The sequence below is a fragment of the Platalea leucorodia genome, assembly GCF_965183815.1.
Source record: "Platalea leucorodia genome assembly, chromosome: 2".
Taxonomy (NCBI): domain Eukaryota; kingdom Metazoa; phylum Chordata; class Aves; order Pelecaniformes; family Threskiornithidae; genus Platalea; species Platalea leucorodia.
The window spans coordinates 115,567,086-115,585,422 of NC_138824.1; the positions used below are offsets into that span (position 1 = coordinate 115,567,086).

At 47.1% G+C, this 18,337-nt stretch overlaps 1 protein-coding gene across 1 annotated transcript; it reads right to left on the reverse strand.

Annotated features, from left to right (window-relative positions):
- Positions 1 to 463: 463 nt before the first annotated feature.
- On the reverse strand, positions 464 to 10,029 carry LOC309587139 (uncharacterized protein). Its single transcript, XM_082305052.1, has 6 exons — positions 9,958 to 10,029; positions 8,828 to 9,106; positions 6,605 to 6,853; positions 3,094 to 3,231; positions 2,362 to 2,478; positions 464 to 903 (listed from the first exon to the last, which is right to left on the reverse strand). The coding sequence occupies exons 1-6, from the start codon at positions 10,016 to 10,018 to the stop codon at positions 743 to 745; spliced, it is 1,005 nt and encodes a 334-aa protein (XP_082161178.1). The 5' UTR covers positions 10,019 to 10,029; the 3' UTR covers positions 464 to 742.
- Between the last annotated feature and the right edge of the window lie 8,308 nt (positions 10,030 to 18,337).

An 18,337-nucleotide genomic window follows, 5' to 3' on the forward strand; every position in this document is an offset into this window, starting at 1 on the left:
GGCGAAAGGTAACCGGCGGCCCCCTGCCATTGCAGGGCATCGAAAGGCAAGCAAGCCAGTATCACCTCCTGGGGTCTGCATGCAGCAGCCCCTACCACCACTCCTGGCGCCACGCAGCAAGCGGTGAGGGCCAAATCACAAAGGGTCTGGAGCTCAGAGGAACGATTCAGATAAACACCTGGCACAGCAGATACCTAGCTGAAACCTCCATCGAGCTTTTTTTGGAGGGCCTGTGAAAAATGCCTTGAAATCTCCTGAGAAGAGGCTTTCTCAGGACATTTCTGGCAGGTCCATGTTTCTGTCTGGGACTGGCAGGCCACCTCAATCCGCCTGTCATGCCTGCCCCTTGCAGGAACCACTGGCTGGCAAAGACACGGCAAGGCATGGGGCGGGCAGGGAGCAGGAGGAACTGCCCCTCTCATTTCAGGCTGTCCTCTAGGGCTCTGCAGTTTAGCCGCAGGTCTATTAACAGGCAAAGCATCAAAGAGCTGCCCAGTTTTGTTAGCGAACCTGTCAGCCCATGACAGTGCAGCCTTGAAACCACGCATGTGCTTTTCCTTATATATATATATATATATATATTTTTTTTTTTTTTTTTTTAAATGAGGTTAGCGGGCCTGACACCTCATGTCTTTTCCCTGCTAAAATTTTCCGGACCAATTCTTACACACAATGAGACTATGGGATGCAAAGGACGGGTGTCGTAGGCTTCAAGACAGGGTGAAACGGCAAGCATGCCAGATCAGTCATCAACTGGATCCGGGAAACAGTCCGAGGCATTTTCCTGGCTTTCCACATCAACTATGACCTCTGGGTCTGGCATTTCCTCAGGCTCCACCTCCACTGGCAAGTTTTCTTCCACCAGCGGCTGGGGCTCAACACCTTGACCCGTCTGGGCAGCATCTGGAAAAGGAGGGAGAAATGGTTTATAAGTGCTCGCACTATGCTCACGCTCATGGAAATCCTCCCCCCGGTCCCTGATGCTGCAGGCTGCCTAACCTGCTCAGTCCCCTCTCCCCAGGCATCTGCAAGCCAAATTTCAATTTTCCTTGTAACTACTCATTTATTGAGCTGTCTGTTGTGGCTTTAGACACTTCGGTGCTGAAGCTCTCTGGGCTCAACTGCGCAAAATATACCAAAACACCAAAGCCAAATCTACTCAGTTACACCTGAGTAATTAAAGCTGGCTAACAGCACACATTTAATATGTTCTCACCTAAACACTTTCCACACATACCTCTGCTTTTTACTTATTTGTAGAAAATTTAAATATGGGATACTTTGTTAGTTAAACTGACAATGTGTAAATTTTTATTAAAAAAAATCTACACTTTAAATATGTTAGTATTAAACAATGACCTGAATGACATTTTTTTTTTTTCTTTCTTGCACTGTGTTCATGAGTAGCATTTAATATTTTGAAAGCAGAGCAAAGCAACATCCAAGGCTAGACATAAAGCATAACTGAGCTGCTGAGAGGCTGTGCATGGTACAGTGAAGGACACCAGAAGTGGAGGCAGCAGCGCTGAGTCCAGGCCGTGACCTATGTAATGTTACTCCGGTTCACGATGTCTCTGCTAGACCTACTTCAGCTGATGATGGTGCATTACTAGGGAAGGTGCTGCCAGCGTTCATGTTTGTGAAACGAAATTGAGGGAAACATAATGCAAAAAGTGGAGTATTAATATCAAGCACTCACAGAACAGGAGATTTCTGAAAGGTTATCATCACTGCACTCTCTTGACCATACTGTGCTAAAGCTGTGGGGTTTTATTCTCAAATTTCTTTGAAGGATTTAAAATGTGACTGTACTCCCACTTCAGCCCCAATTGAAGGAAATACACAAGCCTCTGACTTTGATGGGATTTAGCTGTGTTTATAGCTCAGCTTATTGGTGGGTGCTGTCCTAAAGATGACTGCTTACAAAAACAATGCCGATTCTTAGAAAATGTTACTGATGAGAAGGGGGTGCGTGTGATAAGATTGCACGAAAACTGCTAAGTTTTGGGGAGTTGCTGGTTTTGAGATGTGTATTTTAGCACAGGAGATACTGGAACAGACAGTCTGCAGCCTGCTGGCGGTACCCTCTGCGGGATGCTTATGAGATGGATCTCGCTACATCTCATGGCTGGGTGAGGGCAAGAGCTACCCCTGTGCAGAAGCTGAGCATGAGTAAGGTACTGATAAATGACCTGCTGCAACTTCTGTCGTCTGGACAAGATGCAGCACCTTCCCTGCGTCAGTGAGTCCCAGGCCCCTCTGTACAGTCAGCTCCTCTCCCATCAGCCACACACATCCATTTTGTCCTTCACCCTCCTAAACAAGCTATCCGTCCGACTTAAAACAAGTCAAGCTACCCACCAGGCTTTGGAGGGCAGTCGGTTTGGGCAGCTTGAGCCTCGACATGGTCTCCATTGGGGGGGCTCTTCACACCTTCACTGGAGACCATGGACATTGTCAGTCCGTCATCCTTCTCCTCTGTAAAACCAAAACCGGAGACTTGAAGGAAAGAGGTCCCCCGCATCCCAGCAGCCTCGGCACGTTCATTGCGAGGCCAGACCACCAACACATGCTCGCGTCTCCTCCTCATGCGGCACTGGCTCCGTTCCCGGAGCAGACAGATGCTGAGTACAGAGGGCCATTGCCAACCCGTCAGAGACCAGCTTGGCCATGCTGGCAGGATCACTGCTTGAGGTGGCCCCACTGGGCAATGGCAGATTGCACTCAGGGACTGGTGCTGACAAAGGACTGCCATCAGAAGCCTTCAGGTCATTTCAGGATCAGACCTGAATGAGGCTCAATTTTCTTGCCCATAGAAAAGGTTTTACTGTGTTTCTTTCTGGCCAGGAGCACATGGTGGCAAGCATGAAGTGAAAAAAGGAGAAACAAGGTTTAATTCAAGACCCCGCTGGTTGTTAACAGTTGCCTATCAGCAAGCAGGTTTCTGCTCCACCAGGTCAAGGGAGGGCTGGCTGGAAGACAAGTAGCCACCCAGCTGAGATCAGTTTATGCTGAGGCTACTCCAACCCCAGCCTGCACAAACACGCTCCTCTGTGAGGCTCGTTCCCGGTGGCAGCAGCATTCTCCACTCACCTGAAGGCACTGGGATGAACTTGTGTTTCCTCTTCATGCAGCAACATATGACTGAGGACACAACCACCACCAGGATAACCGCACCCCCCGCACACCCTGCCAGGATGTAAATGAACCACGGGTACTGCAGCAGGTCTCCTGCAAGAAGGACGTGGCATCGTTAGTTACCAGGGTGGGCAAGCTTCTTTCTCCAAACTGGAGAAACCGGGTTAGAGCATGCGGGCGTTACTGTTGGTTTGGATCAGGGGAGCTGATACTGTGAACTGTGGCACATCATGATTTATGTCACATCGTTTATTTATGATATGGAATTTTTTGTTAAGAGGCTTGTGTGACTAAGCTGCATGCATTTTTTTCTGCCTACTCTGACCAGTAACATCTAAGATAATTCCTAAGTTTTAATCAAATTTAACAGGGAAGGTGGTGGTTTGAAAGATACTACATTTCAACAAGTTTTATGAAAACAGGCAGCTGAGAAGAGGAGGGAGACCTAAGCTAGCATCTCCTGCTGAAGGAAAAGCTGCAGTCTACCCTCAGAGCTTGTATTAGGCCCCAGAGAATCTACTTAGGACAGCCACGTAACGACTACGCCAACCTCAAAGCCAGTCTGATCAGAGCCTGCACTTCCTCAGGCACCAGAGACTCCAGCCACCCGAGTTGGAGCTGTAGGGAACCAGCTTCACTGCTGCTCGGCGAAGGATTTCTCTTTATTCCCCTTCCCAACCGAGATCAGGCGAAACGCCTAGCAGGAGGCAAAGGCTACAGATGGCTGAACAGAAGGCCACACACAAGTCGGTGGTTAATATTACCCAGCTCAGAGTCCCTTGCTCAGGGTTGCTTTGATGGGTCAGACTTGCACATACGTTGCTGCTGAGCAGGGAAGCTGGTAGAGGGCATCACAGACTTGCAGAAAAGAGAGACCCGTCCAGACTCGCTCCTTCACTGAGACAATTTGCTCCAACCTGGGGCAGCCAGTAGGAAAACTCTTCTCCCCATGTTAAAAAAAACCATACAGCTCAACTATCGCTATTATACAAATTCCTTAAAACTCCTTAGGTAAACCTATGCCATCCCTTTTTGAATCATTTGGCTTCTTTTCGGCTGCGCACACGCCTGCACAGCACCGCACTGCAGAAACCAACAGGCTCATTTGGAGCTTGTTTTCGAGACCCCAAACGCACAAATTGCTGCGTATCCCCAGAGGCCGGGAAGTGTTTCAAACGTTGCAGGACATACTACACGCTGCCATAGTCCACGTACTCACCAGAACAGCAAAAACAACCGTAGACAGGTGCTCCTGTGTGTGAAATCACATATACTCAAAGTATTTTTTGAGTGCTTGTTCCAGTCTCTTTAGGAACAGTTACCAAGTTAAAAAAAAAAAATCTATACTCAAAATTAAATTTTGAGTAAATGAGCAATAATTTCCCTAATAATTTTATTTCCTTTTTGATTAAAGCTTAGAGAATATTGTCAAAGGCATAAATACATGTTGGAAATATTTTTTCCTAAAAATTTGTCATTTGTTAAAAAGATCTTTTTGAGATAAAATATTGTGTTAAAAACCAGTAATAAACAAGTTAAAAAAAGCCTTTTATATATGTTGACTTATTAACTTCTGAATCCTCTGCCTTAGATCTTGCGTGATGAGAGCCCTTTGGTGCCTGGGAAGTTTACAGTATTTCTGCCAAATTGTTTTACACTAACAATTACTCAAAATTAATTTCATCAGCCAACAGGTTGCCCAAATAGGTGCTTTTACATAGATCTTATACCTACAGTGGAAAAACTATATTCATCCCTTTGCCTGGACATAATAATAACCCACAAAAATAAGGAACTAGTCTTTAATTAATTTAATTGAACTCATTTCTCTCTTCAACTCATTTTACTAGTATTCGGAATTACTGTAGTTCACTTTTTACAAATGTGGTTGCATTTGGTGACTAAAAAGTAGAATCACTGCTACTTTCTTGCTCTCAGACCCTTCCAAATACGTGTTCATGTGCGTGTCCATCCCAACAGAGCTATTACTAAATTCCCCTGTGGGCTTTTCAAGAGGAAATGGGGAACCGATATAGCACCCAGGGGACTGGGCAGCCACCCAGAATAGACAATGGTAACTGCCAGCACTCGCGTGATTTATCACAGGGCTTGATTGAAGAGCTCGTGGATGTTCACATCCTCACTCCCCAGTCTCTCAGCCAACTTGGGTCTGACTATGCTCAACAACCTCTGACCAATTTAACTGGACAAAATTAAGATTACTGCTCCACGATCACAAACGCCAAACTTGTACAGGTTGGCCAGCGGCACCAATGCGATCAGGCACGAACAGCCCATGGCATTTCTGCTGAATGCCAGCACACGATACTGGGTGTATGTCAGTAATTTGGCTTTCACACCAACCATATGCCAACCATAGAAGAAGAGACAGTGTCTGCTCTGGAGTTGCAGCATCTCAGACAATATCTAAAATGCTAGGTGCTATTGCACAGTACTATTTCTTTAGTAGCAAAGGTGATTAAATTAATTACAGCTAAATTAGTCAAAAAACCTTATGGTTAAATTATGCCACCCTGATGTAGTTTTCATGACCATCTTTGCTGTCAGAGAGGAGAAAAACCTTCACTCCTGGAGATGCAAATGAAATCACACCCAAGGTTATCTAATCAATTTTTTCATTTTCTTTAAATAAATGTGAGCTTACAACACAGACCAGTGCTTTGCATCATGAAGTTCTGGCAGTTTTGATCAGTCCTAGGATCCAGATTTTCTGTCTCTTTAAACTATAGCCTCATTCAAGCAGGCTGCTCGGCATTTATGGGTAGCTTGCAAATGGATAAAGTCACAGCCTTCTCACAGAACTACGTATCCAAGCAGGGACATGGAGGGAAAAAAACCCTACATTTCCTAAGTGAATGTCTTGTGTCTTTACCCCACCTCTGACGGTGTGGGGGCTGATGGAGAGACATTTGTATAGACTGGTAAATCTTTGTGCAGCTGGCCTGGATAAGGGGAAAAGAGACAAGGCAAACCACCTCAGCCAAGTCCAGCAGCGACAGGGCTGAATTAGCAGAGGTGTTTTTACGGGGACGTGGGAGAGACTGGAAGGCCATCTGGGTAATGGATGAATGTCAGCGTAGGAAGCAGCTCGTGTTTCTAAACTGGCGTAGGGGATCAGTGCACAGGAGGCTGCAAGGTCTGCATCACTGGGAGGTAGGAAAACAGATGGATAGGGATCCATCCTTGCTGCAGAGTTGGGTAAAAGGACCCCCCGAAAAAACTTTCATCACTTTTTCAACCACTTCTGTGGTTGTAGGCTGTGTCAGTCCGAGACACAGGAGGGAGAAGGAAGTCAAGGGGACACTTTCTAAAGGGAGGATGTGGTAAGTCTGGAAGACAGCTGCCAGAGGACAGAAGAGTGTGATATTATGCAGACACCAACAACTCCTTAGTTTTCTGCTGCAATACACTAAAAAAGAGATTTTCTGGACACGCCGTTACTCACCATAGCTGCAAGACAGCACAACGGGTCTGGTCCTCGTGATGCTGTTCCCATGGTAAACCTCACATACAAATTCCCCAGGCACGGTTTTGTCCAGACGAACCTTCTTCCCACCGTCCTTAACACAAGCTTCAGGGGCGCTCAGTGCGGTGCCATTCAGCAGCCACTGAAAGCTGATGCTCTCATTGCTGGCCACGTTGCAGAACAACTCTGCGGTCCCATTAGGGAAGCACTGGATAGCAATGGCCGGCTCTGGTCACACACAGCACGGGGCAACGGGAACAGGGAGGAAAGGGAGAGGTGAGGAGCGGAGTCAGCAGTGAACATGAGCTGGACAGGAGCTTCCCTTACTATCACTGCATTTACTGGTAGCCAGGGAGCACAGAAATAAGTAACCAGACTCTTCAGTGCCTGCTCCCAGCCCTGAAATGCTTAGCAGTGCCCACCCAACCCTGCTAGTGACTCTTGGTCTCTGTTTTGGGGATGCCACAAAAATCTGGCATCTCTTCATTTTCCTTATTGAAATTCAAAAAGCAAAAAAATAAAAGACCCTGATCTGAGAGGATGGTGAACCTCCCAAAGCATCTGCCAGCCAGAGGTTTCCTCTGTAATCAGCAGATACCCGTAGCTTCAGAGGAGACTCAGCCCTCTCCTCCACCAGAGGCTGGTACTTTTGCTGTCACTCTGCTGCTTCTTCCATTTTATAGGGGAACTAGTACAAATCATGCCCAACATCGGTACCAGCACCAGACACCCGCAGTTAGATAGGATGACCGATACTAGGACAATTTAAAACAAAGTAATGAATCATTGATCTTACTGCATTTTCCTGAATTTCTCTCTTTCAGTCTACTACAAGGAACCAACCTATTTCCTACATTTGCCACTTTGCAAATACAGACTACACAGAGAAGTGGTATGGTTTTATGACAGTAAGTCTCATATCGAGAACGTCTATGCAAACCATGTAAATTAGCTCAGAAATCACTTTCTTCAACTAAGACATCATTTTCAGCTAAAATTCACTGTCTTCAGGAATACCTTTGCTGTGAAATTGTTTCCCTGATTTAGGTGTGGCAACAGAACATAAGAGACAAAAGTTCCTAAAGCACATCCACTGAAATGGAGGTTAAACCCAGGACACTTCCACAGTCTTTGCCTACTTCCAGTCTAAGCCCCCGATCTTTGTGCCCAGGAATCACATCTTTGACCTACTCCCCGCGGCAGTTCCGCCTGTTTGCGCCCGAAAGGTGTAAGGATTCATTTGTCTTCACTGAGACCAGTTTGCTCAGACATTTTCATTACAATTTCATACGCTTCAGTTTCTCTTAGAAGCTGGTGTAAGTAAGTGAAAGCCCTGCAAAAGGACCAGAGCAATGGTCGCTGGCTGTCTGGAGCACTATTCAGCAGGGGGGCAAACCCATTTAAGCCTTCTCCATATTAACCAAAGCAATGATCCTGGATTCTGGATCCTGTACAGAAGCGACTTACTTTCTGTCTTCTCACCCTGCAGATGGACGGGCAGGCACATGAAGGGGAGCAGCAATTCTGAGGCCACATGGAGGACAGTAGGGAGACTGGCATGGTAAGGTACCTATTGCTGGTCTCTGAACAGACCCAGAAGATGCTGACCAAGCTGCCCGGGGGCACCTAAGAATCAGAAGGTCACACCTGGATTCCTTTAGTACCTTTCCTCGGCTGCATGAAACAGGGGAAAAACCCAGCACGCCTCAACCCAGACCTGCACAGAAGTCCAGTTCAGTTTCCAGAGCCAAGTCAGGTAGGGTTAACTCCTTAAGGAAGCACGTCCACAGGCAGCAAAATGCTGTTGGTCAGCGAGAGCTTTCGTGAGAGCCATCAGGAAGAGTACTCTGGAAATGGACTGAAATCTCCAGCTACATGTCTACATACTGTAGGCTCAACTTTACAAACACTTCATGCTGCTGTCTCTTACATCAGGGAAAAATAGCAGGTAGCTCAACTGACTGGTTACTTCAAGGAAGGCTCAACAGACAGGAGAGACTGACAACGTGGATGCAAAAAGCATCTCTTTTAGTTTACACTCACCATTACTGCTCCCTGAGGTGCCAGAGGCTTACAAAGCTGTTCCAGAGGCACCTATAGATCCTGCAAGCTCAAGCAGCCTCTTAGGAAGAATTTCAAGGCATCAGCTTCCAGCCAGGCTCACAAGTTCAAAAGCTATTTATTGCTAAGAGGGCCACTTACCAAATACTTCCAGTGTAAAAATTCTGGTGGTGTTGTGAAAAACAAACTCGTATTTTCCTTCGTCCTCTTTCTGCACGCTCCTCAGCACCAGGGAGCCATTCTGCAAGTTCAGGCATCTGCTGGCAGAATTGCCGCACTTGGCCAATAAAGTATCGTTTAAGACAGCTGTCAAGCAACTCACGTCCCTCTTGCTCATTCTGGAGAGGTTCTGCAGACTTTGAACTCCCACAGAAAAGACTGCTGAGCCACCACTGAGCACACCGGTGCAGGTAACAGAGCCTGAAAGGAGAGGCACAGAGTATGGGCAGCGAGATTGCCATGTCCATCCATCCCCTTTCGGCTGCCTCCCAGAAAGGCAAATGCCCAGGTGAGACATAAGAGGGACAAACCCACCCCTAGTGACAGGCTGGGGTCACCAGTAATTGAAAATCAGAGGAGTGGGAAGCCTTCTATAAAGGCCAACTTTCCCCCTGATAACACGGGAGTGGTGTGCACACCATGCGCACAGGGTGATGCAAGGTTGAACAGTGGTCTCTTCTCTCCCCAGATTTGACATGACCATCTACCACCCCCCCTCAGAGCTGAGAAACTGTGCAAAGAAAGATCCTCAGGGCATCCATGCCATGGATCTTGTACAGAGGGTAGCAAAAATGACTGCTGCCTGCACAGCTGCTTTTAGCCAAAGAGTAAGGACACAGTTTTAACTTGAACAAGTCTCACAGTACCCTTGCACATTATTAAGTTGCTGTACGCAAATCAGAGATGGGTAAATGGCAGGGTGACAGCAGCTCGAGGACTAACCCAAGGTCACACCGAGTGTTAGGAGCGCGACCACATTGCTCGCCAGCCCCTCCAGCCAGCGTTCTGGATACAAGGACCTTACGTTCTCTGCTGAAATGCTTTTACAGACGCAGTACACTGAGAAAGTACTATATTGCTAGTTATCATTCATTTACTAAAAAAATAATCTGTCTTACTTTGGTCTGACTGCCCCTTTCATGCATTAGCAGTTACACTATTTGATGTCTCCCCAAACCTGGTAAAGTCCTTAAAAGATCTTGGAGCAAAATTAAGGTGTCTGCTCACCTAGGCAAATCTGTGCCAACTTCATAAAGAAAAATCCCACTTACCATGAGTAACAGTTATTATCACCAGCAAGCACTGCAGAGTAAAAGGAGAGCTGAAATCCATTTTAAAGAGCTTCTTGCATCATATGCTGAGAAGACGGTCTGGCTACAGAGCTCAGTGAATATAGCGTTCAGGAAGTGATGTCAGAAGCAAGAGTGAAAAAAAAAGAAAAGAAACTCCATAGTGGACAGATTGAATAATGTTTCAAAATAGACCTGCAAGGTTTTGGGTGACTGAACTCGGGTTGAACCAATGCGAGCTACAATGTGCTCTGCAAAGTCCCACACCTTGGAGCTAGCTGCAAGTGTGAGAATAGGGCTGAGAGGTGAGGAGAGACAAAAATATCTCCTGGTCAGCTCACACCGTTTAGGAAGATGCTAATGCTGAGATAGGGCAAAGGCGAAACACCTATTTCTTTCATCCTTTTCCAGTTTATCAAAGTACAGCATGCCCACCCAGGGAAGAGAAATCAGTCCGGTCAGAGAAAGCACTGTACATGCGGACCAGCCGATTTTCTGAAATACCAACAACGATCGCTCACAGAGAGTCTCACCAGCAAGGAGGTGAGGGAGACAGCTCTCCCTCTGTACGCAAAGGCTGCATTGCCAGCCTGAACTTTGCTGGGCTCTTCCAGTGACCGAATGGTACCTGCCATGCAGGAAAGGGCTCCGCACAGCTGCCCCAGGCAAAGAGTAAAGGTTACGGGGCAGGGAAGTTAAGTTGCATTGCAAAACTAGACTGAATGCAGCCTGAAAGCCACCCCAGCTCTGTTTGGAGTGCAGATCCCAGAGACGAGACTGAAAAGCCAATCTTGAACAACCGCTGTGAACCGGTTATCTACAGGGCCACACAGGGCCAGATACTTGGTTCGTACTCTTTGAGATGGCTTAAAGCACACTGGCGTTTTGCACTGAGCGCCGAGGTGGATTACACAAGCAACGCAGCACAAACCATCTCGCTCGCTGGAGGAAGTAAACCACTATAGCATTAGGGCCAACATCTGGATTTTTTTAGAAGCACTTAGCAGATGTGCTGGGGAATAACTGTGGCAGCAGTTCAGGATGCGGCTGGGAATCTTATACTTTTATGCTGTTCTCTGGACACAGATATAAACACAGCCCGTTAAGGAAGCTCCACACAGTGGAATTACATGTATATACATATTTCTGAGAAATGATTAAACCCCTTGTGGTGTGGTCTGCACTATTTTTCAAACCATTTGGCTCTGCTTGATAATTCCACATTTCAGCCAGTGGTTGGCCCCTCTGACGTCTTAGCAATGACAATTACATCTCACCTCCTGCTCCCAATATCCAAAACTTACAGGTTTGTTCAAGGCTAACGTAGCACCATCCTGTCTTTATCATACATGCATAGGGCAGGCCTAAACTGATCTAAGATGTGACAGAAATAGCCTTCTCTGAGAAAAGCAGTGAAGTGAGTCTTCAAACACTCACAGCAGTGCAGAGGAAGGGGGAGAGAGAAAAGTATTTACAGTGAGAAACACTTTCATTTCCTTCTGTGCTGCTGAAATAAGATGAAGAAAATCTCTCTCAAATGCCACTGCAAGACTGGGTCTAACCATCTGCCTCGGATGTGCACATTCAACTTCATTTCACCTTCATGCTTGAAGGGCAAGCTGGTAGAGCTCAGGGTTGCAGTGCTGTGGTGGAGGCACAAGACAGACCAGACAGCATGTGCAGGGCCGCTTCAAAACAGCGGCCCAAAATGTTCAGAATCTCAGAAAAAACAACAAAATGCAAAAGGGTCTGCATACAGCCAAATCCAGAAAAAGTTCACCTTCTCCTCCAGCCAACGACAGCAGCCTCACAGAGCTCATTTACAGATTTGCAGTAAAATCAAAGAAAAATACAGCCTTTCTGCTGTAGTTCTGTTGTTACAGAAGTGACTCTGCATGACTGTGACATTGCGGTGTCCTGTATTTAGTCTCCCTCTCAGTGACTCCAGGGCAAATGAGTACATTTATGAGTTCAATATTTCTGACTGCAAGTGCCCCATACATCACGCAGTATATGAAGTCCCATTAGGCTCCCTCTGTCCCTCACATCGTCACTAGCTAAAAAAGAAAAAAAAAAAAAAAAAGAATCACAGCCAGGGTAAAGATGACAGCACATACACTGTCTGTGTTGTCATCAATCAGCTGCCTCCTCATAAGAGCAACCCCTCTCAAATTTCATATATAATCAATTTTTTAGATGAGATTAGACTAATTTCTAATATTGGCTAATGAATGCTCACAACACCCTTGGCTAGCCCGAGAATTCACTTCTCCTTTTTATATAAAGACGCATAAAGTTTTGTGTGATTATTGCAAACAAAAAACAGCTTGTGAGGCTTAACAGAAACCACAAGTAGAAGGGGGGGGAAGGGGAGAAGACAAGAACTTGTAGTTGGAAGGTGAGCTAAAATCGTTTTTACTTGGTGAGCTGCAAGCTCACAGGGCCATTTTGTCCTTTCAGCCACCGATAGCGTCATGAAAGGAGAATGGAGATTCATTCCTTACATGACATGAAGCATTGATAGAGCACGGGAGACTGGAAAACCTGAGCTAGCAAGTAAAGCAGGAAATAAGCTGTGAAGTATTATGAAGAAATTTGTACCTACTAATTGCACATCTTCCTTTCAATAGGCTGGTAAGCGTACGCAGCGCACCTATTTTTACTGTCGCTAATGCATGTCGGCGTTAACTGGGGAAATACACAGGCCTAGCTTCACACAGAGGTGGCAGAGCTAAGTGCCAGAAACTCAACACGTGGAAACAGAAAATAAGCCTGCGGTTCCAGCGATGCACAGAGCCGGCTCTGCGGGCTGCTGAGGGCTCCCTGCCCCAGCACCAGCCCCGGGGCAGGAAAAACTGCTGGCTGCTGGCCGTCCGCTCGTCTGTCCATCCAGCCCCCAGCTACACCGCGGGCTGCCGGGGCTGGTACAGCCTGGACCGTGCAGCACTGGGAGGGGAGAGAGGCCTGCAGCCGTGTTAGCTTACCTGTCCGATCCACACCTACAGCTATTCACGCATCAGGGTTTTTTTTTAAACACGGTTTGAGTGGCTCTCAGGAGAGTTTACTTGTGCAGCCACAAGGCAGGAATGGGGGGCAAGCCTGAGAGATGCTTCTGTGTGGGGGCAGCAGGACCCCAGAGACTGATGAAGATGCAGAAGCTGATGAAGATTCGTATTCATAAGACTATGAGTTCTTTCTTTGTTAAATGAAACTAGCCGGAGAGCTGTGCTTGAACTCCAAACTCTTTGAAATAGCAATAGCAAGCAAAAAATAGCAAAGATAAACACAGAAAGGTGTATGCTTACATGGTGATAAAGAGACTGTCATGCACTTTGCTTCTCTAGCAGCAAAGCTGTGAAATTACAGCTACTTTACAACTTATTTAGGAATTGGACGTGCATAATCAGGGTACTCCTGTAGATCACGTTCAGAGCAAGTGACTTTTGGACAAAATAGGCTGTACTGGCGTAGCAAGAAGAGTAACCAGGACCCCTGGTCATAGATGAAGGCATTCTTGTGTCAGGGACTCCACAGCCCTGCACAGAGCTGTAAAATGGAAATAAACCTGCATACTCCAGATTCCCAGTTACAGACAACCAGGAACATGGACATACATAGGATTTCCCAGACAGCCCCAAAGTACAGGCCTGCCAAATACCGTATGCTCTGCACGAGACCAGCTCCGCCGGCCCTTGTCCCACACGCTGTCCTGCAGCACTCGTACTCCACAGGTTTGTGATACCAGCACAGCAGCGCTGCTGCCCGGGACCCCGCACACCAGAGAGCCCGTCAGCCCGATCCGTGACATCCAGCCAGCCGCAGCTGGTTTACGTGGTCCTGGAGGGGCAGAGAAACCAAGAGGCTGTGTTGCAGCTGTGGATAGACATAATTTTACCGACAGCAGCCCGTTCTCAAAGCTGGCCCGCACCCCAAGCAGAGGTGCCACTCATCTCAATGGCTGCCAGATGAGAGGCTCTGCCCCGCCGCCTGTACCAGAGCAGAGAGGTCTCGTGTGGCAAGTCTTAGGAAAGTGGACAGGCCAGACACAGGTCACTGACGTTTCTCCCCACCTCCTGAAATCGTCCATTTGCCACAGTTTCCACAGAAAGTTGCATTCGGGGAATTTCTACTGACCAGCTCTCACCTGGATGCTGAATAAGGCATAGCAGGAGGAGAGAAGCAAAGTGGACTTTCATTCTCATTCCTCCTATCTCTGCCTCAGAGACAACCTGCAGGTGATCCCCCTTTCAGTTCGATCCATCCAGCTTCCACGGGGATGGTCCTCTGCCCTGAGGCAACACCCAGCCCTGCCTGGCACCCCACAGCCACTGACCAGCTGCACAACGTGAGGTTTAATCAGAGGCTACTGTGAGGGGAAAAGAGAGTGAAGGGGGACACATTGCCACACTATTCTTCCAGCACAAAGAGACCATAAAAAAAGACTGGTCCAAGTCAGATTAAAAGTTCACCTCAGCCATTAGCCTGTCTCCAAACACAGCCAGCGTCAGAGCCTCAACTAGAGACGCTGTCTCTGTGGCAGGGCCGTTTAAAGTAACACACATTAAAAAAAGCACCTTGCAGAAACATGCTGAGATCAGGAACCGCTACAGAAAGGCTCTGGTTTCCTGTAGTACCTCCAGGGAAGGAACAGTCCAACACTTGCAAGAGTCAGGGCCAGGACTTCTGGAGCTCCCGGGATGCCCCCATGGGGACTATCAGATCTACGGTGACGGGGCCCATGGGAACACTCTCTCTTCTTCAGAGCATCCATGCATATTTTCAGCTTTCCCTTGCCAAGGGATGGAAGGAACGTCCAAGATCCTGCAAAAACAGATGAGGACTGTGTTGTGTTGGGGGCTTAGCAACAGGGCCGACAAAAGGAAAACCTGTACGGATACCTTCTCTGAGCCATGAAGAGGAACCTGGGAGACCTCCCAGCAGCAGGTCTGCTGCACCTCAGACACCCCTCCGTGAGACACGTGCCACTGGCCCTTGTCTCACGCTTCCTGCCACAGCCTTCACTGAAGCTGCCTGGGACCCACCAAACCAGATGCTGCTGCTCTGTCTAAAACATACCATTCAAGGAAGAGTGCCTGGCAGGGAGGATCCTGAAGGGGCAGAGAAGATGAGACTCTGCATAGTACCCAGGGGCAAATGGAGAATCTAGTCCGCAGAAGCCCTCTGCTCAGAGTAACCCAAGCAGAAAAGCTCAGAGTAGCACTTTGATTTTATGCACACAGTGCCCACCTGTCTCACGTTCTGGGAGAGCTGATCTCTTTGCTGCCCTGCAATGCACAGCAGAGCAGTCCCATGCCTTCAGAATACAGAAATAACAAGCCGGAGAGAAGTCTTCTTCAGCTTCCTTTTCTGACAAGTTAAAATCCATGTGCCTGTCACAGATCCCACAATTCATACACAAGCTCCCTCTCTTCCCAGCTCTCTCTCAGATGCTGAATGAGACCGATCAGGGTTACAGACAGCTCAGGGTGAATGTCATGCATTCACCTCTAACACCACTACTGCTGAGCAGCTACGGGGCAGGGGGAACCCAGGCAGGTCCACCGAAAAGCAGACACATGGACGAGGCACTGTGCCACACTGCTTTTCAAGGGTGCTGGAGCACAGCAAGTGTTGAGTTCCAGGTACGCGGTCTGATAGCAGATATCATTGTGTCTCAACAGTTTTGCCACATACCCTCACCCTTCCCACACACCCTGCTTGGGGCACAGGCTCCGGCTGCGCCTCGTGAAGGCATCGACTCCATTGCTGTAGGTCCCAGCACCATCTACCATCTGCCATCTCACCTTGGCGCTCAACTACCACCTCACTGCCAGGTGAGATGAACAAGAACATAAGGATCCCAGTTGTCCAGGTCAAGCATACCAATCGCACACAGTCTCTCTGACATAGCTCTCCCAGTTTGGCCCACAATGACAAAAGAAAAAGAAGAGTCCATATATGGAATAACATCTAGAAGCTACACAATTTATATTTAGTACCACTGTGTGCAGGGTGAAATGCTTTGCATTTGCTTTGGAAAAAAAAAAAACCAAAACAAAACCAAACCAAATTTATTATTACAGAGCTATTCAGACCTATGGGTTCAATCATGCTCCTACATAAACAGAACTTAACTGAAGGACCATATCAAGGACAACAAGCACAGTGCCTCTACTCTATATGCGTTGGCCAGTTTTGCTAGTCAGAGGAAAATCTGTTTCTGTGAGTGGACAACAGTAGGAGAAGTCAAGTTAGGATCCAAGCTGCCACAGGTTGGGGCAGGTCAACAGTGGTTTTATTTTTCTTTCATCTAAACTCAGAAGACTCAGGTGAAGTTCAGCCCCCAATCAGCTTCACCTGGGCCTTGCTCAGAGGCTGCTGACATGTAACTCTGCCACCAGTGCCCCCAGCTCACTGCCCGTGGCCCAGCCTGCTCTTGGGGGGAACAGCCAAAATTGTCTCTGACAGATTCTCGGCTCCTGCCAACCAAGATGCTGCCACCCACTCACTCCTGAAGCACCAGAATTACTTGTTCATCTTTTCCTGCTTCTTCTTGCTTTGCCTTGCCTCATTTCGGCAAGGAAAAATTGACTTGGCAAAATCCCAACTTGGAATAGGAACTTGGAAGATTTCACTAATGTTGCCATGTTCAAACTAATCACATAAACATTATTTACACAGGCAAAGAGATTTCGTAGGTTAAAATCTCCCTGCAGGATTCACTCAACAACCTCTTAGTCTTACATCTGCTGTGGTCTGCTGCGGTTACAAAAAGGTTAATGCCAGGCTCATTTAAGAAAATCTTTCAACACAGTACAGAATGGGGACAAGAGCCACCAAAACAGCTTTACAACCACAAGATCGCAGGTGGTTAGGACAGGGATTCCCCACCCCATTACACTGCAGTACCATGGATAACCTAATGTGACAGTCAAGAGACTTGAAAAAGCAGCAAAAAACACTTTGTGCCTTTTGCTGAAGCTTTGCTACCAGACACAAGAAACTGCAGCCACTGATACCTGCAGCAAATTAGAGCATTCAAGAGCTTTAAGAAGCTTCTTAAAAAACCACAGATATACTCTTTGATCAAAAAAAAACCCAAACCCAACCAAAACAGCTCATCTAACTTTGTATTTCTTACTAGAAGTGCTTAGCAAATGCAGACTACAGTATTTAGAAAAACAGTCTTGTCAGCAGACTGAAATTCATTGTACAGGGACCAGAACTCCACTGGAAAAAAAAAAAAAAAAATAGGGGTCCACAAATAGAAAGAGGCTGAAAATCAGTGTTTTATAGGATCAAAGTTGGAAATATGGCTTCAGCATGCCAACTACAACTTAAAGGGCAGGTTGAAAAGTCCTTGGTCATGACGCTCTTTAACAAGGTAGCCCTGGATGAGGCCAAGACAGCAAATAAGTACGGCCTTTTCAGACTGGATTAAATTCTTGCATACCCCGAAAATCTGAAGCAAGTAAGATTTTCAGAAAGTGCAAGCATTTCTTCTGTGTATTTGGCAATGCCAGAAGGTTGAGATGTGTTTCTCCCCTGCTCAGTGGAAGTAGATGTGGCCTCCCAGACTGACGGCTCCCTTCATGGCAGGGAGGGCTGGGTCAGATCTGCATGGGGGAGAGGGTGGAACAGCGTAAGGCCCAGCTCGCCGCTGGTGGAGCAGTCCCTGCGCAGGTCCAGACCGTATTGTGACAAAGCAAGTCATCTCCATGGAAATACAACCAAAGTACTGCCAGATCTAAACCTTCTGAAACTCAGGAAGGCCAGCCTGAGACTGATTTTTACACCCTGAGAGTTTAAGAATACGTAGGGATTTCTACATTACATTTTCCAGTCCTCTGCAGCAGCACTTCTGATCACTTGCAAGCGTGGACAGCTATTGCAGTGGAGGCACATAGCCCATAAAGCGAATCTCTGACTATGCTGGCAGTGACCTTAAAGTACTCCCTGGACACAGAGGCATACAGATCAAGCTGATACTCACCTCTGGTTCTTTCCTCTAGAGCCCTTCTTCATAAACCTTTCTTTTTATCTCCTTGGAGACTGAAATCTGGGTGTATTCACCAGACGTTTGGAGCTGGGGGTCTCTCCAGGAGTAGAAGTCATGAAAAAAAGGCAACAGACCAGAATGACTGGTTTTCACAGCCATATATGTGTTCAGAATTTGAATATTCCTGCCAAGTAACACTTCTGCTGGGTCAATCTCAATTTATTCGGCTTTCACCTTATGTGCATTAAAGCAACAGGTATAGCATCTGGCCATTTTAGTCCCTGTACAAATCTTTGATATATCTTTAAGGCTTTGATTCATTCTTTCTGATGATTGAGGATCATACAGCATATGCAACTGTTG